Genomic DNA, 27,120 nt, shown 5'->3' with positions numbered 1-27,120 from the left:
CTTTGCCAGACCACACTCAGGCCGGGGTTCCCAGCCATCTCTGTGATACCAGCCTAGTGGTAAGAAGCTTTTCAATTTCCTCCAATTACAGAGTTTGGAATTTTTTATTCAGTGCTTGAGGCCATCTAGCTATCTTGTTGAGAGAAAATTTGTATGATTTGTTAACAGTCTACCGAATTCAAATACTTATGTGATACTAATTAAAATCGTATGAAAATGGCCTGCTGCCTACAAAGAATGCACATCTGGAAGGCTGGATGCGCTAGTAACAGTCCAGATGTTTCCAACTTAACACCCATCAACTCTTTGAGTTCCAGAGAAAACCTCAATGAAACACTGTACTTATCCTCAATATGAGGCAAATTGAACAACATTTTACTAAATTGAATATTTGACGTTATGAGAGAAAAGTATCAATATCCGTACAAGCCATTTGATATTTAACAAATCTGAAGGCGTCCACTTAGTAGAACTAGCCCTATGAGTAAGCAGAGGGTTGTCTACCTACTTCTCCTGTCCAAATCTCCAAAATAATTCTAGTATCAGTGATTCATTACTTTATTTCATGGACTAGCAGTTAAAATGCAAATATCCCTAAGAATAACAAACCTTGAGGGATTATCAGCTAATATGTTCCAGAGGATGAGTTTATGAGACTCCTTCAAGTTGTAACAAGCCTCTGTGAGACAGTAAAGAGACTAAGGACAGCAGTTGGAGGGTCACTACCACCAAGCAGGGAAATGCTGAAGACAAGCCCCCTCTGCTTTATAGTTTTACCTAAATCTGGCCTGGCATAGGAAAAAGAAGTTCTGTTTCTGACATGAAAATATCAGTTCATCCAATGTGTCTTATCTTATTTCCTACAAAAGCCAGTTGACTACAGTTGGTATTTAGTTTATTATTGGTAACCTATTTAATTAGACAAAATTTCTATCCAAAAATACTACCTAAGACTAATTGTATGGAAACCTCAAAAGAGCAACTCAAAAGTCACACTGAGGATGGGAGAGTTTCTGGTTCAGCTAAGCTCACTTAACATGCAATATCAGAAACCTTTAACCATCGCCAGCATTCACCCTTGCTAACATCTCTAAACTGGGAAGATGTAGAACCCATTTGCTGGAGCTCAGTAGTCAGGTGACTAATTGATAATAACTCATCTCTCTCTCTAAGACCATGTGAGGAAACACTATAGCCCAAAGAATGTCAACAAAATACTAGACCTTACCAAAAGAGGCATTTGAAACAAATCAGGAGGCATCCCCTCCTGGTGTAAAAAATCATGGTGTTTCCTGACCTATGATCATATACGTGCAGTTCTAGTCATACATTTCACAAAGCAAAGCTGGAGAAGGTCCAAAAACAGACAACTAACGTAAGCAAGGTGAATGGACTAGGGGACTCTGTTAAACAAGGGAAGATCAGAAAGATAAAGAAGATGAAGGCTATTGACAGTCATACCAACTTTCTCAGAAACCTCCATTTGGATAAATATAAAAATGATAAACAGTATGAATTAGGTGAACAGCTACCTAGATCTGGAAACTCCAGATATAAGAGATACCTTATGATATGCAAAAACCGGAAAATTACAAGAACAGAAATTTGGCAAACTTCAAGTATTTGATTAAGTTAGAGAGATACAGATTAAAAATCTAAAGACCAAAAAAACCTAGAAATCTTCATAGATAATCCACCCTAAGAGTTTTTAAGGGAAATGTCTATGCATGAAGTACATGCCTGATGCTGTGGGGCCACCTACCATGAAAAGCAACTTTCATCCCCCATGAGAATGTCCATTGAGTTCCCATCAGGAATTGAGTCAAATAACTCTATTCATTACAGTAAATTTTGCATCTCTCAAACTAGTATGACTAACTACACACTTGCGGCAGGGTGGGGGGAGGAAGGAGTTTGAGGAGAAGAGGTAGAACTTGTCCAAGTTATTATTTTTTTTTCAAAAAAATTACCGTTTGCTCATTGCCTTCTCCTGTTGAAGGCTGGTAAGTGATTCTGTATTTCTGCACACGACCACTGGCAGGATCCCACTTAACAGTCAAGCTGTTAGAGGTTGCATTGTACACCTGAAGGTTTCGTGGGCCACTTTTTGGAGCTGAAAAAAGATTGTTGGGAAACAGAGTAAGCTCATAGAATGAGGCCTCCTCCCAAAATAAGCACCATTCACAAGAAAATCAGTATACTTTTAGGTGGAGCACTGGGTGTTATACGCAAACAATGAATCATGGAACACTACATCAAAAACTAATGATGTAATGTATGGTGGTTAACATAACATAATAAAAAAAAAGACTAAATTTGACCTCATGATAAATGATGGTCATGGAGTCTTAAATGACTCCTTAACAAATGACAGTAAAGAAACGTTTTTCAAGAAAGGTTTTTAAAAAAGGTTCCAATCAATTCCTTCCGATTTAAAACAGAAAACCTATTTATGATGGATTTTGTGGTATTTTCCATTCATTCACTTGTTCATTCATTCATTCATTCATGATTTGGTCATTCATATGGCTCAGCAAATTAAACTCTTACCTTGTGTTGTTAAGGGTATCAAACGTGCTAAAATAAAAAAAAAACAGAATTTGGGGAAATATTACTAATATAGCTATAGCTCTATTATCTTAATTAACTTTAAAATAACAATGTCCTATTTGAAAGCTGAACACCTACGTGTGCGCTCACTGCCAGTCAGGTCATCACTTTCTGACTCATCGGGATAAATGGCAGTAACAGAAACTTCATAGAGAGTGTTCGGGTTCAGGTTTTCAAACACCAAAGTATTTTCATCTCCATTTAAGATGGTCTTAGTGAAAGAGAAAAAAAAAACACACACACACACACACACAAAATTAAGTCGCCATGTCGCTCATACTCTCAATGACAGTTTGTTGACATTATTTAGTCAGATATTCTTCTACCTTTGATGCATGCCAGGGGTTCAAATGTCACTAATAGGAAAGGATGCTTTTCATGCAACAGAGGTAATATGTATTTCAAACAAGATTTCTTGTCATGAAATAAGATGTTTTTTAAAAAGGGAAAGAAGGAAGGAAGGAAGGAAGGAAGGAAGGAAGGAAAAGGAAGAAAAAAGGGAGGAAGGAAGAGAGGGAGCGAGGGAGGGAGGAAGGAAGGAGGGAGGGAAGAGAATTAACTCTACCTCCATCTTATCAGAGCTTCCAAAAGGTGCCCAGGTTATCCTATAGAGGGACACATCTGAAGCTCCATGATCCCAAGTCCCTCGGAAGCTCTCTGGTGTTACTTCGGTAATCCTTAGGTTTGTTGGGGCTGGCACGGTGCCTATCATGAGATAAAGCAGGACTAAGTTTCTGAACAAACAATATAATACACAAACACTATAATAAAACCACCTTGTTTTATTTTCATGGACATGAGGAAACAGGCTGAAAACATTGTTTAGAACCAAGTATCTTACCAATTCAGTTCATCTGAAAGGGAAGTATAAGACAAAGCTCCGAAAATTTCAAACACCATATGGATATAATAGGTTTCTATTTGTATTCCATTAAAAATGGATTTAAAAAAAAAAAAAAGTACCTCTTAGTAAGACTCTTCTAACCCAGTTAACACAGTTAATCATTCTGCATCGCACACATTTTTTTTCAATGTCATATTTGAAAGCTGAACATCTACATGTCACAACCATGGACTTGATCACACAGCAGTACATATAAGCACAAACATTGGTATTAATTATCAGAGAGTGCATAGGCCATCATGGTCTATGAAATATTATGATCTAAGTAATCCATGCATGAGGTTTTCCTAATGTTAAACCCAAGTGAAACAGACTGTACTATGTCCAGAGATGGTAATAACCCTACAGTGCAGATGACTACTGAAACCCCAATTAAAAGCCCCTCCATTACCAGGCACTCTAGTTAGTTTGCAGCACAAAGAATCTGGAAGGTCTGCCCTCAGTTCTGAACTTTCATCATCAAATATTTCTCTACACACTACTGACCAAAGCCAACTACACAAAATCCAGGGCCATCAAAAATGTATTTCTAATAATGACAACGAAAAGGCTCATTGAGATAAAATGAGTGGTACCACTTCCGTAAGCACAACTGAAAACAAACAAACTGTTAAGGAAGGATGCACTTTGCCTACACTGAAAGTTATTAGGAAATCTTAAGGATTAAAAAACACATATTGAAAGTATTGATTTAGTATACTAAATTACCTGCATTCACTAGTCTTTTTTTCTGACTTTTTTTTTCTCTACTACACCTGTTATGCTTGTGCAAAGCGATCAGGCTACTCATATGCACCAGTTTTCGCATCCAGACACTACCCTTACCAGGTAAGAACCGACACCAATAAGGCAAGTGAGATTGCTAAGAGGGATCACGTGGCAAGAAAGAAGCAGACGTAGATACGGTCTGATGTTAAGGAGTAAGCTGTGCCATTTGACAAGAGGCCCGATCATGTGTAGACAGCTAGGTATGAAAGGAGAAGCTTTTGGGGCTCTAGTGAGGGAGTTACAGGACAGGCAGTGAAAGTTCCAGATTTGGATTGATCCCATCAGTAGCTTACTAGATGAAGCAGGGCAAGTCATTTAAATTCTCTAGCCCTGTGCTGTCTACTATCAGAGTCACTAGCCATATACAGCTACTGAGTACTTGAAATGTGGCTAGTCCAAACTGAGATATGCTGTAAGTACAAAATTAATGCATACTGGATTTCAAAGAATTACTATGGAAAAAATTTTGTGAAATATCTTAATAATTATTCTACTGATACATGTTGAAATGATATTTTTGATATATTGGGTTGAATATAATACATTATCAAAATTAGTTTCCCCTCTTTTTACTTCTTCAAATGTGGCTACTAGAAAATTTTGAATTATGTAAGTAACTCTCATTATATTTCTTCAGAGCACTGTGGGCTCTAGACCTCAAGTTCTTAACCACTATTCGAGTAGGAAATTATGTGCTGAGCACAGTGCCAGGCACTGGAGATGCAAAGTTGTACAAAGTAGGCAGTGTCTCTGCCTTCACTGGTGGGGGGAGGAAGGGGAAAGCAGAATAGATAGGAAAAAACCAACAGGCAATCATAATTGGGTTAAATACTACGGAAGTACCCTGAGAGGGAAAGAAAGAGACATCTCTGGAAGCAGCAACAAAATAGAGCAGGTGAAGAGGAGCCTAGGTGGGCTGCCCTGCATCTCCCCTGCCTCTCCACGGTCCGAGCCTCCCCTTCACCTGACATCCAACAGTGTGCATCTGAGCACCACTTACCTCGCCTTCCCTACATCATCCCATGTGTTGTCAATTACTTTTTCTTATCTCCACAATGAAATCATGAACTAGTAAGGGCAAAGATACTTGTATTTTGTTACCCCTGATAGCACTTTACCTACAGTAAGATTGCAAAAAATCTGATCACTAACACAACTTTCCCAGAGAAAATGTCCAACATGCATCAAGAATATACTTCCTCCCCATCGCTCCCCTCACCCGCATGCACGTGCACACCCCCACACACAAAACACACACATACACACACCAGTTAAGTATCTGGAAGATGAATTAATGACAGTGGTTGATAGAATAATAGGAGGATAAAAATTATCATAAAAGGAATGGACATGTTGAATCACCATATTGTATACCGAAAACTAATGTAACACCATATGTTAACTATAGTGAAATTAAAATAAATTAAAATAAAATAAAAAACTTAATTGAAAAATAAAAATAAATAAATAAAAAGAATGGACATGAAGGTGGAAGATGGGAAGAAAATAAGTGAAAAGCAATCTGTGAATTCAAATATTAAATACTCAAAAATAATAGCACCAAGCAACAGAATGACCCAATAAGTTCAGTTACACAGTCACATGATATCGTTTCTTAATTATCAGTGAAGCATGATCACAACTTACGGGTAGTTTCCTGCGCAGTTACTGGGGGAGACTCCCCCTCATCATACACTGCAGAAACATCTACTGTGTACAGGGTTTGTGAGATGAGGTCTTTGAGAGGGGTGCTGGTTCGTGACCTGTCTACCTCTACCTGTAATAGAGCAGTGGAACAATTTTAGGAAGGGTCTAGTTTTAACATCTCTGCTGTTTATTGTACCTCTTAGCACAAGAGCATAAGAACTGTGCTACAAAAATAGCAGTGTTTTCCAATATGCATAAGAGTCCAGACCTGGAGACAGTTTAAATGCTAACAAAGTGGGAAAATGTATGTCCTAGAGCTCTATCTGAATGCTAGGGTTCAGTAAATAATGACCGTCTACAGATTCAAACAACCTAGTCATTTTTCACCAACAGTTTCTCTGTTTCCCTTTGTGTCACTGCCTTATTTCTCTCAGAAATGTTCTCCTGTGCATTATCTCATTTGCTGTGCACAAGAGCCCTGTGAGACCCACTGGTCACTGTGCCTCTTTTGAAATTGAAACCTAGAATGAAATGAATGCGTGTGTATGTATAAATTAGCTTTGGTATAATCCAACTGACCAGCACAGTCACTAACTAGGGGCTTACAGGAACTATTTCTATCTTCCAAACATGTCTCTGAGATTCTGACATTAATACGCCCCCAAGCACACATAAGTTTTAAACCCATTCTCTAGTGAAAGCCCTCAATTTGCTCCCACTTTGAATTAAGTTGTCATGGAAACAGATATCTGCCCCAACATCATCTCAAAAATGCTCATGGCCAAAGGGACACTCCTCTAAAAATCTATTTATTTACCCTTTCTCTAGTCCTGCTCCATTGTCCTATCTTCCTCCTATCAGACAAACTCCCCTCTTCTTTCCTGCACCCCCAACTGGCTTTTATTTTTAGACACATTATTATATGATATTTTTTAGTAATTCACAGAATGTAGAGCACCATAAAATATATCTGGATGAGAAGAAAGTACCATCTACATTCTATGACTCTTTGTCTCCTAAGGGATGATGATTTTGGGAGTAGCATCACAGAAGAAAACATTTCTAAAATAAATACAACACAATCCAATATATTATCGATATTCAAAAATTGCTCTACCACCGGAACAAGCTTTCAACACTGTATTAATAAAGTGACAAATATTCAAAACATGCTACCCTCTGTGCTTGTTTGGGTTCTGTTGTTAAACCTACTAGGAAAACGAATATTTCCAAACCCATCCTAGTCTTCAACTTACCTCTTTGACGTCGTCTTCTGGTGTTTTGTAGCGAACGATATATTTACGGACTTTTCCAGGTGCGGGTTCCCACAAGACATTCATGGTGCTGTGAGCCACATCTCTGAGCCTCAGATCTCGAGGTTTGGGTAAAGGCACTGGAGATGCATCAGAAATGAGGTCCACAGGTGGCTCTCAACCACACAGCTCTAAAGCAGTCACACAAGCTTTCAAGGAGTTGTTTAGAGAAAATTAAACTGTGTGCAGCAAAATAACTTCAAACAAATAGCTCTGATGATAAAAGTACTATGATCCTACCAGGTAGAGCTCAATTCCTTTTAAGAAGGATTGTGTTTTAATAAGATAAGCTGAAATTGTTATTACAATTCTAATTTCTCTTTTTAATGTAAACTTCTACTCTTTTTTCATAAGCTCTTCCTTGCTGCTCAGCTAGAGTAAATCATGATTCCCCACAAATGTACCACCAGAAAAGCTCGTGTTTCTTTCTCAGATATTTAAATCAGTTAAGATAGAAAACAAAATCGAAAGAGTTATGCTTTCTTAAGAATAGAAAATGATAGAAAAACAAATGGTTATGAGAGTGAAGAATGAAGACGGGCCAAAATTAAGCACCCGATAAGCTTATAAGAAAATCCACAGGGGCCTAAATTGTTACAAGAAAAATCCAACTGATAAATTTTTGCCAAGTCAAAGCCTTACCTTAAAAAGAACAGAGATGAGGATAACTAACAAAGAAATTTTCTTTTGTTATATGAGACAGATCTCACTTTCTAGCTGCCCATTGACCAATTTCCTTTTGTCTCTCATTTCAGCTCCGTACATCTCTCCCCCTGAATGTTTCCCTCCACTTCCATGATTCTGCACCTTTGTCCCTTCATTGTTTTTGTCTCTTGGCATCTCTCTCTGTGGCCTCCCTTCCTCCACTGGTGCAGTCAACTCCATATCAAACCCATGACCACACTTGCCTTTCATCCCACTATGACTTTTGGGTCTTCTCTCCCAGCACTTTGAGAATACACGTCTCCATCCTTAGCTGGCTTACCACTCTTTCCATCTGCCACTACCCCATTTCTACAAAACCACCAGGGTCTAATATATAAAAATTGATTATTTGTAGTCAATGAATTTATACTGTCCCACCCTTCAGGGGCTCTTTCTCTTTTCTGCCTTATCATGCTTCTCAGTTCCCCTTCTCCCTTGAAGATTTCTTTCATCTTTTTAATTTCCTTAGAAATGTGGGCTGAGCCTCAAACTCAAGCCAAGTCATCTATCTCATCATGACATCAACAAACATAAAACAAAATGTCCAGCCAGGAAAGGCAAAGCTCCTAAGTGCAATCCTTGTCACTCCTCAAGAAAAAGCACCCAAATGCCAGTGAAACAAACCAAAAACACAAAAGGGACTGATCAACACATACAAGAGAAGTGCAAACCACAAAGGAGTCCACATGCTTTGCGCCGCTGGTATTACCTAGTGGTACATTCCCAATATCTAGCATAGTGACTGAAGTATAACAAATGATCAATACGTTTTTGGACTGAGTCAACTGATTAACTCACTTAATTGAAACAGACTTTTCTATATGTGCCATAAAGTACCTACTTCAGCAAGAACTTGGAACATCTTAATCTTAAGTCTAGTATCTTCCTCCAAAATTACACTCACCCAACATTCCCTTCTCACCAGTGCTATCTACCCAACTTCATGGATCTACAACAGCATCAACTTTAAGATGTACCATCATTTTATGCTCCATGCATGCCCTGACTGACACTTGGCCAAAAGTACACTATCAATTGTAAGAAACATCTCAGTATCAGCTGTGTTCAATGTGAAAAATAAGGACATCCTAAGGTCAATTTAAGATGCTGCCATAAGTCCAGAGTTAATTTTAATTCTCAAGTTTGATTGCCATAAGGAATAAATAACCCTATGACTTATGCATAAATTATCAAATTATCAATAGCACCATTGGGGGAAAGAAAAATCCTAATGAACATTATGTTTATAGCAATAAGGAAAGAAGGAATGCTGGCAATATCTTACATGTGACTTCCCGAGCAGTGACAGGTTCGCTAGTGAGGTCGTGCAAAGCAGCCTGGACTGTGACTGCATACTCGGTGTTGGGAAAAAGATCAGTCAGTGGCACGTCATTCACTGTCGGCCCCACACGTATCTGCATATGGACATGCCAAAGGGAATTAAGACATTCAAATCAAATGTTTCCACTTACTGGGGATAGCCCATTACAACCTATTTGTAACTGCTAGATGATAACACAACTTTTCTTTTTCATCTCTCTGAAATGAATTTCCTTCTCCATGCCAATGTTTTTTAAAATGTGTCACAGGCCCCAAGTCTAATTTTCTATTCTTCTGTTTTGCATATAAAGTTATAAATGCATTCATATGCAATTGCAGTTTAATGCGGACTCGAAAACTATAAAGTCTCAGAAAAGACCCAATGATAAAGAAACGAATATCTCCCACCTCTTTGGGTTTTCTTGGTTCGGTGGCATTGATGGGCTCGTATGACAAGGTGTAGCCAGTAGCCCCTCCCACTGGCTGCCATTGCACATGCATGGTGGTAGGGCTAACATCATAAATATTCATGCTGACCACGGGGACTGGTACTGTTGGAATGTAAAGGCAGACATCAGTCTGATTCCTGTCATTCTACTCATTTTTTAATTGTTGTTTCCTACTTACTAAGTGATATTTATATATATGCTAAATAGAGAATGAGTTGCTGTGAGAAGTCAGTGAGAGTCAATAGAATCCTCTCCTCTCTCCTGAAAAACCAAATCTCATTGTTTCATCTTATATTCAGGACTGCAAGTTACAACTATTTCATAGAGGAAGAAAGTTTAAATGTCAACTGGCATTCCAATAAGTCTGTAAGAAAGCCAAAATAGATACCAACTTCCTGAGATTTCAATCTTTTTTTCTGGATATCGTTAAGTTGACTATTTTCAGTCTACAATCATAGAATTTCATACATAAGTAACCAGCACAGTATTTTACTTCATCTCTCATAAAAAATAAATTTAAGTGAGAGTGTCATACATTAATAACTGTAACTTAGGGGATTCATTGGCTTTTTGAAGATAGGTTCATGAGGCACAGTAAAAGATTCACAGTCTCCTCTTCATTTAATACCCATATAGCTTGGTATGTATTGTCCAAAGATTGAGTTTAAAATTTAAAGAAATTATCAGATTAATCCTGCCCATTATGAAATACATTATTTTCCACCTTCTATGGTATAATATGAAGGCTAGTAAGAGAAAACATGGAGGAGGGGTTCAAGATGGCAGTGTAAGAACACTCTGAAATCACTTCCTCCCATGGCTACAGTAAATTTATAGCTACATATGAAATCAGATCCTCTGAAAAGGATCTGAGAACTAGATGAACAGTGCCTCCACAACAAAGATAAAAGAGACATAACAAGCAGGTAGGAGAGGTAGAAACTCAGCCTTGCCCGGGACCCCACCCCAAGCATGGTGACCCACAATTGGGAAGGAATTCCCAAAATATGGAACTTTCCCTCAAGAAGTGAAAGGAGTGTGCCCCACATCAAGCACCTTGATCTTTGAGTCCAGCACCTGAAGGAGAAGCCCCTAAAATGCCTCATTTTGAGAAGTCCAGGGAATGAAGTGCAGGGGAACCATAAAACTGTAGGGAATAGAGAACCTGTTCTTAAAGGGCTCACACACAAACCCACTTGCCCTGAGATCCAGCATAAAAGCAAGAGTTTGCAAAGTACCTAGATCATAAGTGAGGCAGACCTGCTTACTAATCTTAAAGCAGCTGCCAGAGAGGGAGGAACCTGCAGTGACTTTCTCTAAGGACAGAAGCACTGACAGGTGTCATTTTTGCAATTTCATTCTAACTTGCTAGTGACAGAACTGGAAGCACCATTTTTGGTGTTCTCCCTCATGTCTGCTGGCACCGGTGTGCATGCTACATGCTCCACCTACCCCAGTAGCAGTCACACCACAGTCAGGCTGGGTGAGTGCCCCATATCCCACTTACCCTGCACCATAGCTGTAGCCCCACCACAGCCAGGAAGTACACACAGTCCACACAAGAGATGTCCCACCCACAAGATGGGTGCCTGGCTCTGGAGACCAGGGGAGACTGTACTCTGGACCCCATAGATCACCTCCTACACAAGATCACTCCTTCAAGACTGGGAGAGGTAGCAGTTTTACCTGATACATACACACAGAGAGTCAGGCAAAATGAAGAGAAAGAGGACTATATTCCAAACCAAAGAATAGGACAAATTCCCAGAAAAAGATTTTAATGAAATGAAGATAGCAACCTACTCAATAAAGAGTTCAAAGTAATGGTCATAAAGATGTTCACTGAACACAGGAGAAATATGGATGAACAAAGTGAGAACTTCAACAAAGAGATAGAAAATAGAAAAAAATACCAAACAGAAGTTATAACTGAAATGAAAAATACACTAGAGGGGTTCAACAGCAGAATGGATGAAGTAGAAGCCCAAATCAGTGGGCTGGAAAACAAAGCAATGAATCTCAACCAGACAGAGCAACAAAATGAGAAAGAATTTTAAAAAGTAAGGATACCTAAAGGGACCTTTAGGACAACATCAAATGGTATAATATTGGCATTATAGAGGTCCTAGAAGGAAATGAGAGAGAAAGGGCCAGAAAAATTATTCAAAGAAATAGTAACTGAAAACTTCCCTTATCAGGGGAAGAAAACAGACATTTGGGCTCAGGAAGCCCAGAGAACTCCAAATAAGAAGAATCCAAAGAAAACCACACCAAGGCACATTATAATTAAAATGGTACAAGTTAAGAATGAAGAGAGAACCTTAAAATAGCTAGAGGAAAACAATTTATTCCATACAAGGGAAACCCCATAAGGCTATCAGATTTTTCAGCAGAAATTTTACAGGCTGGAAGGAAGGGTCATGACATATTCAAAGTGCTGGAAGGAAAAATTTTCCAACCAAGAATTCCCTACCCAGCAAGATTATCATTCAGAATTGAAGGAGAGATTAAGAGTTTTCCAGATAAGCAAAAGCTAAAGGAGTTCATCACCTCTAAACTGACCTTATAAGAAATGTTAAAGGGATTTCTCTACACTAAAAAGAAAAGACAATCATTAATAAGAAGACAATATATGAAAGTAATAATCTCACTGGAAAAGGTAAATAGATAGTAAAAGTAGTAGATCAATCACTGATAAGGCAAGTATGAAGGTCAAAAAGTATGAAGGTCAAAATGTAGTAAAATTAATTAAAATTACAATAATTGGCTAAAGGATGCATAAAATAAAAAGACATAAAAATGTGTCATCAAAAATATAAAATATGGGGATAAAAATGTAAAGCTATGCAATGTGTTCAAATTTAAGTTGTTATCAATTTAAAAGAGACTGTTAATATACATAGGATGCTACATGTGAACTTCACATAACCACAAAGAAAAACTTATACTAAATACATAAAAGAAAATAAGAAAGGATCTAAGCATAACACTAAAGGAAGCCAACAAACCACTAGGGAAGAGAGAAAGAGGGAAAAAAAAGGACAAAGAAGAACTTCAAAAACAGCCAGAAAACAACAAAATGGAAATAAGTACATACCTATTGATAATTACTTCAAATATAAATGAACTAAATTTACCAATCAAAAGACAAAGAGTGGCTAAATAGATTTAAAAGAAAAAAGAACTGTCTATATGCTACCTACAAAAGTCTCACTTCAGAAGTAAGGACACATACAGACTGTGAAGGAATGGGAAAAATTATTCTATGCAAATGGAAATGAAAAGAAAGATGGCATGGCTATATTCATATCAGACAAAATAGACTTAAAAACAAAAACTGTCCTAAAAGACAAAGAGGAGCACCACATTACAATAACGGGATGAATCCAACCAGAAGATATAACATTTATAAATAAGTGTTTATTTACAAACACCCAACAAAAGAGCACGAAACTATAGAAAACAAATATTTGAAAACCTAAAGGGAGAAATTGAAAAGAAAACAACAATAGTAGGGGATTTTGACACCTCACTTATAGCAATGAAAGATCATAAGACAGAATATCAACAAAGAAATATTGACCTTAATTGACACATTAGATCACATGGACATGATAGAAATGTACATAATAGATATATACATATATCTATTATGTATATAGTATGTGTGTATATATATATATATATATATATATATACACACACACAGAATATTTCATCCAAAAGCCACAGAATGCATGTTCTTCTCAAGTGCACATGGAACATTCTCCAAGATAGATTACATGTTGGGCCACAAAATAAGTCCCAGTAAACTCAAGAAGACTGAAATCACATCAAGCAGCTTCTCTGATAAGAGTAGTAAGAAACTAGAAATCAATTACAATAACAAAACTGGAAAAAATACAAAAACATGAAAGTCAAACAACATACAATGGAACAACCATGAGGTCATCAAGAAAATCAAAGGAGAAATCAAAAAATACCTAGAGAAAACTGAAAGAAATATAACATACCAAAATCTATGATATGCAACAAAAGAAGTTCTCAGATGGAAGTTCATAGCAATATAGGCCTACCTCGAGAAACAAGAAAAATCTCACATAAACAATCTAAATCTAAAGAAACTAAGAAAAGAAAAACAAAGGAAGCCCAAAGTTAGTAGAAGGAAGGAAATAATAAAATCAGAGTCAGAAATAGAGAGTAAAATGAAATAGAAAAGATCAATGAAATGAAGAGCTGGAAAAGATAAACAAAATTGACAAACCTAAACAAAGAAAAAAGAAAAAGGACTCAAATAAAATCAGAAATAAAAGAAGTTACAACTGATACCACAGAAATACAAAGGATCATAAGACACTAATACAAACCATAATATGACAGCAAACCAGACAACCTAGAAGAAAAGGGTACATTCTTAGAAATATACAGTCTTCCAAGACTAAATTAGAGAGAAATAGAAAACCTAAGTAGACTGATTACTAGCAAGAAGATTGAATCAGTAATCAAAAACCTCCCAATAAACAAAAGTTTAGCACCAAACAGCTTCACTGGTGAACTCTTCCAAATAGCCAATAAGATTTAATACTTATCCTTCTTAAACTCTTCCAAAAATTAAAGAGAAGGGAATGCTTCCAACATGTTTTACGAGGCCAACATTACCCTGATACTAAAACCAGACAAGGATGACACAAAAAAAGAAAATTACGGGTCAATATCTTTGACAAACATAGATGTGAAAATCCTCAACAAAATATCAGCAAACCAAATTCAACAATACCTTAAAAGCATCACACATTATGATCAAGTGGGATTTATTCCAGGGATGCAAGAATGGCTCAAATTCACAAATCAATCCAAGTGATACATAATATCAACAAAATGAAAGATAAAGATCACCTCATCATCTCAATAGATGCAGAAAAAGCACTTTGACAAAATTCAATATCCATTTCTGATAAAAATTCTCAAAAAATGGCTATAGAGGAAATGTACCTCATATAAAGAGGCCATATATGACAAACCCACAGATAACATCACATTCAGTGGGAAAAAGCTGAAAGTTTTTCTTCCAAGGTCAAGAACAAGACAAGGATGCTCACTCTCACCACATATATTCAACATAGTATTGGAAGTCCTAGACATAGCAACTATGCAAGAAAAATAAAGGTATTCAAATCAGGAAGAAAGAAGTAAAACCGTCACTATTTGCAAATGATGATACTATATATAGAACACCCTAAAAGACTCCACCAAAAAGCTGTTAGACCTAATAAATGAATTCAGTAAAATCACAGGATAAAAAATCAATATACGGAGATCTGTGGTGTTTCCATACACTAATCACAAACTATCAAAGAGACAAATTAAGAATAGCAATTTCATTTATAATTGCATCAAAAAGAATAAAATACCTAGGAATAAATTTAACCAAGGAAATGAAAGACCTATAGACCTATAAATTTAACCAAGGAGATGAAAGACTGAAAAGTATAGGACACTGATGTAACTGAAGATACACAAATACATGGAAAGATATACTGTGCTGATAGATTGGAAGAATTAATATTGCTAAAATGTCCATAGTATCCACAGAAACCTACAGATTCAATACAATCCTTATCAAAATTACAAGGGCATGTTTCACAAAAATAGAACAAATAACGCTAAAATTTGTATGAAACCACAAACGATCCCAAATAGCCAAAGCAATCACAGGAAAAGAAGAATAAAGTTGAAGGTATCACACTCCCTGATTTCAAACTATACTACAAAAATACAGTAATCAAAACAGTATGGCACCAGCACAAACACACACATACATGTCAATAGAACAGAATCGAAAGTCCAGAAATAAACCCACACATATATGGATAATTAATTTATGACAGAGGAGCCAAGAATATACAATGGAATCAAAACAGTCTCTTCAATAAGTGGTATTGGAAAACTGGTCAGCCACAGGCAAAAGAATGAAACTAGACCACTATCTTATACCACACACAAAAATTAATACAAAATGGATTAAAGACTTAAATGTAAGACCTGAAACCATAAAACTCCTAGAATCAAAACATAGATGGTAAGCTCCTTGACACCAGTCTTGGTGATGTTTTTGTGGCTCAGACTCCAAAGGTAAGGAAAACAAAAGTAAAAATAGACAAATGAGACCATATTAAACTAAAAATCTTCTGCACAGCAAAGGAAACTGTCATCAAAACAAAAAGGCAATCTACTTAATGGGAGAAGATATTTGTAAATTATAACTACAATAAGGAGTTAATATCCAAAACGTATAAAAAAAACTCATAGAATTCAACAGCAACAGGAACAACAAAACAAACAACTCAATTAAAAAATGGGCAGAGGATGTAAATAAATATTTTTCCAAAGAAGACACACAGATGGCTAACAGACCCAAGCAAAGATGTTCAACATCACTAATTACTACAGAAATGCAAATCAAAACTACAATGAGATATCATCTCATATGTGTTAGAATGATTATTATCAAAAAGACCAGAAATAACAAGTGCTGGCAAGCTCACACACTATTGGTGGGATTGCAAATTGGTGTGGCCACTACAGAAAATGCTATGGAGATTCTGCAAAAAAGATTAAGAATAGCACTATCATATGATTCAGCTATTCCACAGCTGGCTATTTATTCAAAGAATACAAAACCACTAATTCAAAAGATATATGCCCCTCTATGTTCATTGCAGCATTATTTATAATAACCAAGATATGTAAACAACCGACATGTGCTTTGATAGATAAATGGATAAAGAAGAGGTGAGATATATATATATATATGTGTGTATATATATATATATATATATACACACACACAATATGTATATAATGAAATATATATATAATGGAGTACGGCTCAGCCATAAAAAAGAATGAAATCTTGCCATTTGTGATGGGCCTTGAGGGTATTATGCTAAGTGAAATAAACCAGGAGAAAGACAAATAGCATCTGATTTTACTCATATGTGGAGTCTCTAAACAAACAAACAAAAACCAAACAATCAGACAAAACCAAATTCATAGATACAGAGAACAAATCAGTGGTTACCAGAGGGGATTGGGGTTGGAGGGTGGGTGAAAGGGGTAGAGGATCAAGTGTAGAGTGATGGATGGTAATAGACTTTGAGGGGTGATCACTTTGTAGTATATACAACTGTTGACTTACAATGTTCTACACCTAAAACTTATATAGTAAAGAGAGAGAGAAGAGATAAAGAATTATGGAACTGAAGATTCAGTTCTTGCCTTGGAGAGAGTGATGCCCACTTCTTTGTCTTATTAGTGGCCTCCTTCCCCTGGAGTCCAGCCAAGAAGAGGGGAGAAGGAAAGAGTCTTTTCATATGGCCTCAGAAATCCTACCAGGCCTCAGAAACCCTGCCAGGAATAGGAGCAGGAACATCTCCGCCAAAAGTTCTACTCAAAGTCAAAGCCATTAGAGCTTCTCTAGTAAAGACCAGGAGGCGAAGGCCAGAAAAAAAGGGTGATCTCATTTACAGCAGGAAGATCTGACCACCTGCAAAACTGAAATAGGTCACCTCTGCACAGCTCCCCTTCCTAATCTTAGTCCCACTCCCCACATGATATCTTTCTTAAGAAGTGAATAACTCTATGAAAGGCAAGTTATCCTTCTAAGTCACCTATGGCCATGACTACTCCATTCCACCATTGGGGTCCCATGATGGCACAAACAACCAGTAAGAGCAGTTGAGTATTGAGCGCCTGTACGAAGAACACACTCAGTAAATATTTGTTGAATGGCTATTGAATAAAAGAATGATTTGGAAGGCTGCCAAAAATCCCAAATGGAATGCCTCCTGTTTATCTTTAAAAAGATAATGAGAAGATTGTTTTTAATCAGACTTACAGGTTTTTTCTGTGCCCTTCAGAGGTTCACTATATTCATCTTCCACCACAGAATACACATTAACAACATACTCAGTTTCAGGCTTCAGATCTTTCAGTACTGTGCTACTTTCCAGTCGGCTCACATAAAACTAGGGGAAAAAATTTTTAAAAAAATAATAACTTATATTGCAATGGCTTCCCTCTTTTCTACTATAATTACAAAGTCGTTAACTGCAGTGAACTTAGAAATCATATTTCAATGAGGCCATTGTCTTTTGTTTTTGGAAATTACCAGATTACAGTGAGATCTTAGACAATTCATGTAATTTATTCTCCCAGCTGTTGTTTCCTTATTTGTAAAATGAGTGGGTAAAACTAGATCATCTTTAATGTTTCCTTCCAACTCCATGACTCTAATATAAATTCACAAATAAATCAAGCATCCTTTAATTAAAAACCATATTGACATTCTGCAATTTGTAGAAACCATAGAATTTAAGCAAAGCTCTTTCCCTTTAATTAAGCCCAAATGAAAGCACTATTGCTGACTCAGTTCTGCCCCACTCTGCATCCTTCTTGTTCCACACCCAACATTTTTCTGAATCCTAATGTGAAGGACTCCATCTCACTATCAGGAAGGAGTGGGTTGTAGGTGTTGCCTACTCACTTCTTGACGTTTCCCTCCAGAAACTGGGTAGTATTCCACCTTATACCTATCCACACTGTCAGAAGGAGGTGTCCAGCTCACTCTAAGAGAACGATGGGTTCGCTCAGAAATAATTAGGTTAGAAGGTGCTTCCAAGTCACCTACACATGGAAATAAAATACATACACTTTTCTCATTATCCTAGCAAGGTGATGAAATTTGAAATTAGATTAAAATAGTATTATTCCCATATTTCAAACTTGTACACACATCCTGATATACTGATACACAGTATACCAGTCTAGAGTCCCATTGCTCGTAAGACCACCCTGAATGGGTAGGCAAAGGATTCTTCAGTCCCAGAAGAATCAAGACCGGGCTCATTGTCTTTCATTAAAACTTGGTCCCACACTTCCTTATGGCACCACCCGTTTACCAGTCGCCTAACTCAAAAACCTCTGAATCATCCTTGAATATGTCCTCCTTTCTCTAATCTTGTACATATAATTATTGATGGAGGATTTGTGTCCTGGCAATTCCATTGTCTCTATCTTGAACTACCCAAGTTCACCGCCCTCATTATCATTTGATTATTTATATTCATCCTGTCTTAGCTCCCTAACTATAGGTTATGCTCTGTGAGAAAGGAATTGGTTTCTTATTTATGTTTAGTTCCCCTACAGGACCTAGTTCAGTAGTAAGAAAAGCTAACCACTTTCTTAGTCAAGAAAGAAGAAAAACAACGAAGTCTTTTAAAATTTGGGAATACCCTACTGCCTGTGATTGTGCTCTCTGTGGGTCGATGAAGTGAAATGACCAATGAACAACAGAATGACTACAGAACAATACCTAGAATTAACATCAATGAAAATAGAAATATTAAGCTCACTATGACCATTAGAAAGATGTCCCCAGTCACAATTTAAAGAGAATTAATCCAATGACTTCATTAGCATGTCAATCATTCTCATAAAACTCTTTCAACTGTCTTTGTAAAGCTGGGGAAAGCTTTTCCATTCTTAGTACTCTAACCTTTATTATAGTTGGGTCATAATCAAGCCTACAAAATTATCAAGCAATTTTACTGTCTGGGAATCTAGAATGAATGCAACTATTACATAGCTGATTAAAAAAAATAAAGGAAAACAGATAAAAGATGTTTTCATCCCCACTCAAAGTCCTCTCCAACTAAATAAAACTACAACTCTTTCAGCTAATCCAGAGCCAGAAGCCTACAAATTCGGGCTTCCTGGCTGGTTTATTTCTCCAGGGAAAAGGTCAGTCTGTTGTTCAAAATCCAAAAAGAAAATCTGTAAATGTTTGGAGAGAAAAACTCAAGAAGCAAAAGTCAAATAAATGCATCCTCAATACCCAAAGCATATGAACAATTTCTACCACATTATTTGTTTATCTTCAAATAAGCTACAAGCCATTTCTAGTTTGCTGCCATCAGAAACAAATCAGAGAAAAAAATCAGGGACTAAACTAACGATTCTAAACTGAGGGCATTATTTTCCCCGGCAGACATTTGGCAACGTTTGAAGATATTTTTAGTTGTCACAACTCAGGGGATGCCACCAACATCCAGTGGGCAGGGCCAAGGGATGCTGCTAAATATCTCCCAATACACTAAGAGGGTTCCCTTCCCGCATCCCAAAAATAAGTATCTGTCCCAAATATCAACAGTGCTAAGGTTAAGAAGCCCTGGGCTAATCTTACCTGGACCTTTGACACTGTTACACAAGTTAATGGTGAGGTCATCTACAATCTTAGAGAGTGACTCAAAATCTGCCACGTTGTATGCATGGGTATCATCAGGATCTGTTGCAATCATCTTTAATTCATCTTCATCAGCATTTTTAATACCTTGGGGGGAAAAGGACATATTCAAATTAAAAGCATTTGAATTTTCACTGTTAAGCAGAACATGTATGTGATTTTCCTCAATTATAAAATGATTATCTATAGCTACAAAATAGAAACAAAGAAAAAATAATATAAACCAAAATCTATTCTTAAGTATTGCCTAAATGCTTCTAGCACCAATTCCCCACCAAAAAGTGTCTCTTGAGAGTTTTTTCTGGAAAGTAAAATAATGGCTATCAAAAATAAGCATGGTGCCGTGGAAAACCAAACAGGAATTTTCCTGAATCCTAGTAATAGTACATTTGTCCTCTTGATCCATTACTTTCTCCCAAGAAGCCATGTAGTTCTGTCCCATTACGAGGGAGGAAGAAGAAAATGAGTTAACTGCTTGGCATATCATTTTGATAAATTATGTGATAGGGAAAATATGTTTGTTTGGGTTTTTTGTGCTTCAAGAACTATTTTTAACTACAAAAATATCCTCAGCTTTTGTAACCCCAGGGGCACTGCCAGCCTTTTGAGTGCTTACCAATAGCAAACAGCTCCACGCCTTCATCCTTGAGTTTCTTTGAAGGTGCCTCAACATCATCTTGTGATTTTCCATCGGTGATGAGAACACCAATTTTTCGAGCTCGAGGCCTCATGCCAGCTTGGGTCCTGAAGCTCTGTTGACGAATGAAATTCAAAGCCATGCCTAGTGGGATTTTTAAAAGAGAACCAGTCACATCATTACTCAGCCACAAGTTCTGACCAAAAGCAAGAGCTAAAAGCACACCACATCATCCTTACTCACCTGTGAGAGTATTGCCTCCTTTGTATGGTAAGTTTGCCACAGCTTGCAACAAGCTCTTCTTGTCTCTGTGAGCATTTAGCTGCCACTCTGTTCTGGGGTCCCCACTATATTGAGCAAGGGCTAAAATAACATCACTGGCATTAGCATATATAAAGAGCATGATGAAAATGTCTGAAGGTCTTCAATATTGCCAGACCTACCAATTTGTACTCTTTTGGGACCAATCTCAAAGACTTCCACAATGCGAGAGATGAAACTCCTCACGGTTCTAAAATTTGCCCGGCCAATGCTCCATGATCCATCCACCAGCAACACAATGTCTGCTTCTGCTCTGGTGAGACACTCCATCCCTGACATGGCAATCGTGAGACAGGACAGGGTCAGGAGCAAATTCTTAGCAGGGTTACTTCCTAGCCATGCCTCTGCCATCCCTGGGTGCTTGCCTAGCTGCTTCAGTTCTGTAGCTTAGCTTTGTGATTTGGAGGTCAAGATTCTGAATACATGTCCATATGGTTCGTTAAGATCAAATAACATTCATGAGAACCACCAATCCCTCCAATGATTATTTCTATGACAAATCTTCCCTTCATCTTTGACTATATTTCCTGGCCACAGTCGTAGACCCTGGAGACTTAAATTAAACCATCACTGTAAATGTGAATGGGCTCACAAACCCAAGAGCTGAAATAAAAATGAGAATGTACAGCCATCTTACTATAAGGCATTAATAATTTTAATAGAATTTTAATGTGATCTAAGGATTAAATGCTGCAGTTTTCCATAAGATGTAATGGTCATTAGCAGACAAGTATGAAATGAACTGATAAAATGTGTGAGCTAAGAAAGGTTTTAGTGAGCTAAAAACATCTTTTCTAAAATAATTAAGTTTCTGGGTAATTATTCCACATATCATGAAGGATTAGACACATGACCCTTAAAATTAGACCTTTTTGAAATAAAGATACCTTGTTGTAAAACCTGATAGCTATTATATTATTGAGTTGGTAGCTGCTTAACTTTATCATCTACTATGTATAACAGTTAGGTAAATACGGATGGTGAAGTCTGCACATTTAAAAAAACAAGAAAGAAGGAAGACAATTTAGAAGAAGTATGCGAACAAATACACAAATTGAGAGCTGTAGAGACAACAAGCACAAACACTGATACAAAGCTAGGGTGCTTTGGAAAGAGAGAAAAATCCCAATATCCTCAGTGCACAAGCTACAAAATAAAAATATAAGTCAGTTAATATCATCATAACAGAAACAGTAGAACATTCATGCAAAACAGCAGGATTTGACACTTCCATTTATTTTATCCACATCCATATTTTTTAAATGCCCTCTTTTCTGGGAGTTTACATTACCAGCTATGACTTTTCCAACTTCTTGCCATTTTAACATCTGATCTTTATATTGTTTTAAAAAGCTCACTGAGAAAAATTAAATGATGCTCATCACACTACAAAGGTGTCTTTCACGTATAGTACACTCCATCAGGATTGAGGACTCCCAGATACTACTCCAGACACCTAAGCCTTTGCAAACCTTCCCCTACCCTGCTCAGATTTACTCTTTTTTATCAAATCCTGGAAAATATTTGGAAGTAAATTCTATCCACTACTTCTACCTCTAAGAATGTTCAAAACTAGCTTCATGCACATCGAAGCTGTAATTGTGGCAGGAGCAGGAAAATCTAAAGGGTTTATGTTACCATGTTGCTTCCCAAGTCATGGTTGTCCACCTACTTATATAACCCAACTCTGCTTGCTCAGCCCAAATAAATCATTTCTGCAACTACATTAACAAAATAAAATTGCATTTTAGTCATCAAAAAAGAGAGAAAATATATATTACCTACCCATTGCAAAAACTCATCTTTAAATAATACAGTACTATGTAACATTGCAATGCTGACAAGACAGGCCTTAAAAAATATTGCCAAAGATATGCTTAGCTGGATATTTGAAGATATGTGTTTAGGCATGTAAATTACTTAAATACATTTTAGTATAAAATGTTTATAGCTGCTTTTCACTGTGTGATTAACCTAACAGTTCACATCTGAAATAGTTTCATGATATTAAGATTTCCTAGGGGAATGTAACTCAACTTCTTACCAGAAGATAAAATTGGCATTACAGTTGTGTCAGAAAGGGTTGTCATTTCTTGTCCAACAAGTGGCGAACTTTCTCCTCCATCAAACATTCCAAAAACATTTACTTTATAGGTGGTACCTGCCCTGAAATGTTAAAATATATAGTCTGTATGTATACTGGCTCAAGTGGTAGCATATTTGGCTTTATTAAAGACATTCATCTTGATTTACAAACATTCACTTAAAGCAGGTTATAACAAACTGCTTCTAAGCAATGGGCTTTAAGAAAATAATTTAAATGTTGTATCTTACAACGTAACATAAAGTGCCTGGCACATAGTGGGCTCAGTAAATTTCATTCTCTCTAATCTGATAAAAGTAAATAGTGAGCATTTATATAGATTTCAATATTGGTGCAGGAGTGATTGAGACAAACAAACTTTCCAAAAGGCAATGCACAGTAGTCCATTCTTCCTACTGTAATGAATGTAGGGTGCTGTTCAAACTCAGACTTCCTTGTTTTCCACTGCACAGCCTGAAGCGAGACCTTTAATCAGCCCACACATCCCCAATCCTGCCAGCTGCCACCAAGCACAAAGTCCTGCTTCTCTCTCCCATGGCCCACCCTGGAAGGAGATTCATACTCAGCATCTCAGCGTGAGTCACCTGGGCCTTTCCAGAAGGCACAAGAACCCCACATTTCCATGGGCCTGGCTAAGGACAAGCTGCTTTGGATGAAATCATGTAATATGGACGTTAATTTTTTTAAAAGCAGGATGTTATTGAACAAATGCCATTCCTGATCTCTTAACAACAAAAATCATTAAAACATTACAAAAACTTCTGCTAGCTTCTGAATCCTAACCTCAACTTCAGCAAGTCCAAGAATAAGAGAATAATTTCCACTGATGCTGATTCTAAACCCTCCGCTAGCAAACACAGAAGTGATTATCTGTGGAAGACCTACTAATTTCCATAAATTATTCAATCTTTTAACAAAAACTGAATATAGTTCATTCTTACCTAAGTTCCTCCAGAACAACTGTATTGTCATATGGTCCAACCACTAACTCCCCCAGTCTTCTGTCGTCCCCTGTGGGGTGGAACGTGACCTTATAACCCTTTACTTCCCCGGGGGCAGGCTCCCAAGTCACTCGGAAGCTCGACATGGTTGGGTCAGATGTTTTGAGGTTTCTGGGTGATTTAAATCGAGAAGCTGTAAAGATAAAAAATTTTAAAATATTATCCATAGGACTAAGCTTTGGGTTTTTTATTCCCCCCTGCAGTAAGAAATTGAATTAGAAATACCTACGTGATATACATGGGAATCATCACATACATCACACTTCAAATTGTATATTTATCAAAAGGGTTCAGTCAGGCAAGCACAGGATATAGTAGCCAATAAAAATCCTGATAACAAAGTGCTACCAAGTGGACATAAAAATAATTCTCACAACTGAGATTAGATTAGCATTCGAACATTAATGTATAGAATCATTTTACCAGGAACTAGAGTGGTAAAATAGAATGCTAATTAGGCATCCTATCTAATTATTATAATTTAATTTATTACAGAATTAATTTTAGATATTTACAAATAGATGTATGAAAGCCTTCCTTTAAAATATCATACTCTTCCCCCCCAAAAAATTATTATTTTATACCTGTTGTTCCTGATCCTTGCCTAAGCTTTCCTTCTCCTGTCTTATACATTGGGAGAACTGTGATGTCGTATGTAGTCTGGGGTTGAAGTCGTTTTAACACTGTTGAGGTGACTGTGGGTGGCACTTTGGCAACCATTTGTCTCCCACCCCCACGGGGGCGATACACAACCCGGTAGTTGATGACTTTCCCAGGTGCTGGTTTCCAGGTAACTCTCATTGTGTTTTCTGTTTCTTCATCCACTTTCAAGGTTTTTGAATCTTGGGATACTGTGAGATAAAAGGAAGATTACATGTATACTCTGAAAGAAAATACACACGTCTACTTTCCCATTTATGTGAAAAGAAACTGGTTTCTTATGTATGCTGTGCTCTTGCTTAGCATTATGATCTCTCATAAATTCATGATGGCGTGTGAGCCTAATCTCGGTGGGATCATGGTAAGATGTTTTCTCTTTATCTAGCTAATAACTAAAAAATGAAAGTTCTTATTGCACGGATTTCCTTTTGCATTCTAGGGACTTTAGTAAAGAAAACATCCATTTCCGGAGATGAGCTTTTAGAATTTTTATTATATTTCCAGCTGTAAATAATTCTTGTGGCAATGATGCTGTGGAGAATACTAAAAATCATGAATTTAGGGTCAGAAATATTATTTGAGTCTTTTCAGAAAAGGGTACAGTCCATAAATGACTAACCAGAGTTGACTATTATTGTTAACACTATTCTTTCTGACTGCCATGGACATGTAAAACTATGAATACAAAAGAATAGGAAACTCTAACACATAAAAATATCTCAAGGGCTCTAAAGATAAATCGGTATACACTGAGTGTTTTAGGAAACGCTATATGTAAAAAGTGTTTCATAAATATATAATCAGTATTACTTATTAAATAATTTTCACTAATACCTCACAATTATCAATAACTGTATCAGAAACAGATCATCCCACATCCACAAATAACCAACACACATCTGTCTTCTTTTACATAGTTAGAGTTTATAAGCAAGATCATTTCACTCAATTCAATAATCTTAACATTGAAAGGTCATAAGCACTTTCTATACGAAGACACTAAACTGAAGGAAACATTGCAAAGAATCTTTCTTAATCCTATGAGAAATTTTCATGTTCAAATAGGCAAGGACCACATGAAACAACTAAAAAATCTTAATAAACTAAATATATACATTGAACAACATTTTTCAAACATTGGACGTCAGGCAATGTGGGAGAGTGATCCCTGAGAGATAGAAAGAAAAAAGAGTGAGATTGATAGTTGTCCTGGCTTATTGCTTAGAGAGAATTTCCAGCCCCAGTTCAGGAAGAGAGAAACCAGATGGAGCCTGGTGATCTCGCTTAATTGAGGAGATAGTTCTGTGAGTCAGGGGAGCCCAAGGCATCTAGAATTGCAGAGCAGAGTATTGAAGAGGAGATGGTGTAACAGAGGGAAAAGCTCCAAAAATCTGCAAGAGGTCCTCTTGGAGTCTTCAGCCCAGTACTGGTCAGTGCATATGCATGAGGAAACTACCCAAAACTAGGGAAAGAACCACCCAAAAGGAGCAAAAGGAACAATTAATTCCTAGAGTTCATGCAGGTCCCCAGTAATGCCCCACTAATGGGGCAAAGTTATCCCTAAACTAAAGGATCCTCTGGTCTAGTTCTAACACAACTTAAATGAAAGCTTGAGAAAAATTAAACTACATCCAAGTAACTTGACTGAATCCCAGAGAAAAACTTGAGGATATTTATAAGAATGTAAAAATATCTGGCACCCAGCAAAGTAAAATTCGCAAAGTCTGGCATCTAATAAAAATTACCAGGCATGCAAAGAAGGAAAAAAATATGATTTATGTTACAGGCTGAATGATTGTGTCTCCTCAAAACCATTTTTAAAGCCTTAACCTCTAATGTGATAGTATTTGGCGATGGGACCTTAGGGAGGTAATCAGGATTACATAAAGTCATAAGAGTACAGTACTAATCTGATGGGACTGAAATCCTTATAAAATGAAGAGGAGACACCAGAGCATGCTCTCGCTGCCCGCCCCCCTGCCCACATGCAGAGAGGAGGAAAGGCCATGTGAGGACATAGAAGAAGATGGCCATTTGCAAGTCAGGAGCAGAGTTCTCACCAGAAATCATATTCTGCCAGAACTTTGATCTTGGACTTCCAGCCTCCAGAAATGTGGGAAAATAAATTTCTGTTGCTTAAGCCATCAGTTCATGGTATTTTGTTATGGCAGTTGGAACTAAGACACCCCATAAGAAGAAGAAAAATCAAATATATAGAAACAGAACCAGAAAAGACATATAGGACATAATTATTCAAAAGGGACAGTAAAACAGCTATGACAACTGTATTCCAGACATTGATGATGGCAGAAGAAATAGTAGGCATGTTAAGTAAAGACACAGAACAAAGAAAAGAGACTCAAACCAAACTTCTAGAG

General features: G+C 37.1%; 1 protein-coding gene across 4 annotated transcripts in view; it reads right to left on the bottom strand.

Moving 5' to 3' along the window:
• Positions 1-27,120, bottom strand: part of COL12A1 (collagen type XII alpha 1 chain) — a 116,012-nt gene that overhangs the window by 50,061 nt on the left and 38,831 nt on the right. For 3 of the 4 annotated variants that reach the window (XM_027601982.2, XM_027601980.2, XM_027601981.2), the window contains 17 exons: positions 24,667-24,933; positions 24,023-24,215; positions 23,022-23,143; positions 21,100-21,249; positions 20,900-21,019; positions 20,636-20,800; positions 19,960-20,106; positions 18,262-18,401; positions 17,614-17,743; positions 9,676-9,818; positions 9,233-9,362; positions 7,186-7,322; positions 5,930-6,059; positions 3,176-3,315; positions 2,689-2,821; positions 2,551-2,577; positions 1,971-2,113 (listed from right to left, as the gene is read on the bottom strand). In XM_027601982.2, coding sequence (XP_027457783.2) covers positions 1,971-2,113; positions 2,551-2,577; positions 2,689-2,821; positions 3,176-3,315; positions 5,930-6,059; positions 7,186-7,322; positions 9,233-9,362; positions 9,676-9,818; positions 17,614-17,743; positions 18,262-18,401; positions 19,960-20,106; positions 20,636-20,800; positions 20,900-21,019; positions 21,100-21,249; positions 23,022-23,143; positions 24,023-24,215; positions 24,667-24,933 — 2,417 coding nt within the window. The remainder of the gene's footprint in view (positions 1-1,970; positions 2,114-2,550; positions 2,578-2,688; positions 2,822-3,175; positions 3,316-5,929; positions 6,060-7,185; positions 7,323-9,232; positions 9,363-9,675; positions 9,819-17,613; positions 17,744-18,261; positions 18,402-19,959; positions 20,107-20,635; positions 20,801-20,899; positions 21,020-21,099; positions 21,250-23,021; positions 23,144-24,022; positions 24,216-24,666; positions 24,934-27,120) is intronic. The other variant, XM_027601983.2, reaches the window with a different exon arrangement.

Source organism: Zalophus californianus, chromosome 7 (assembly GCF_009762305.2).
Source record: "Zalophus californianus isolate mZalCal1 chromosome 7, mZalCal1.pri.v2, whole genome shotgun sequence".
NCBI lineage: Eukaryota > Metazoa > Chordata > Mammalia > Carnivora > Otariidae > Zalophus > Zalophus californianus.
Note: the sequence above shows the minus strand (reverse complement) of the source record. Positions and strands in the feature narration are given on the sequence as shown.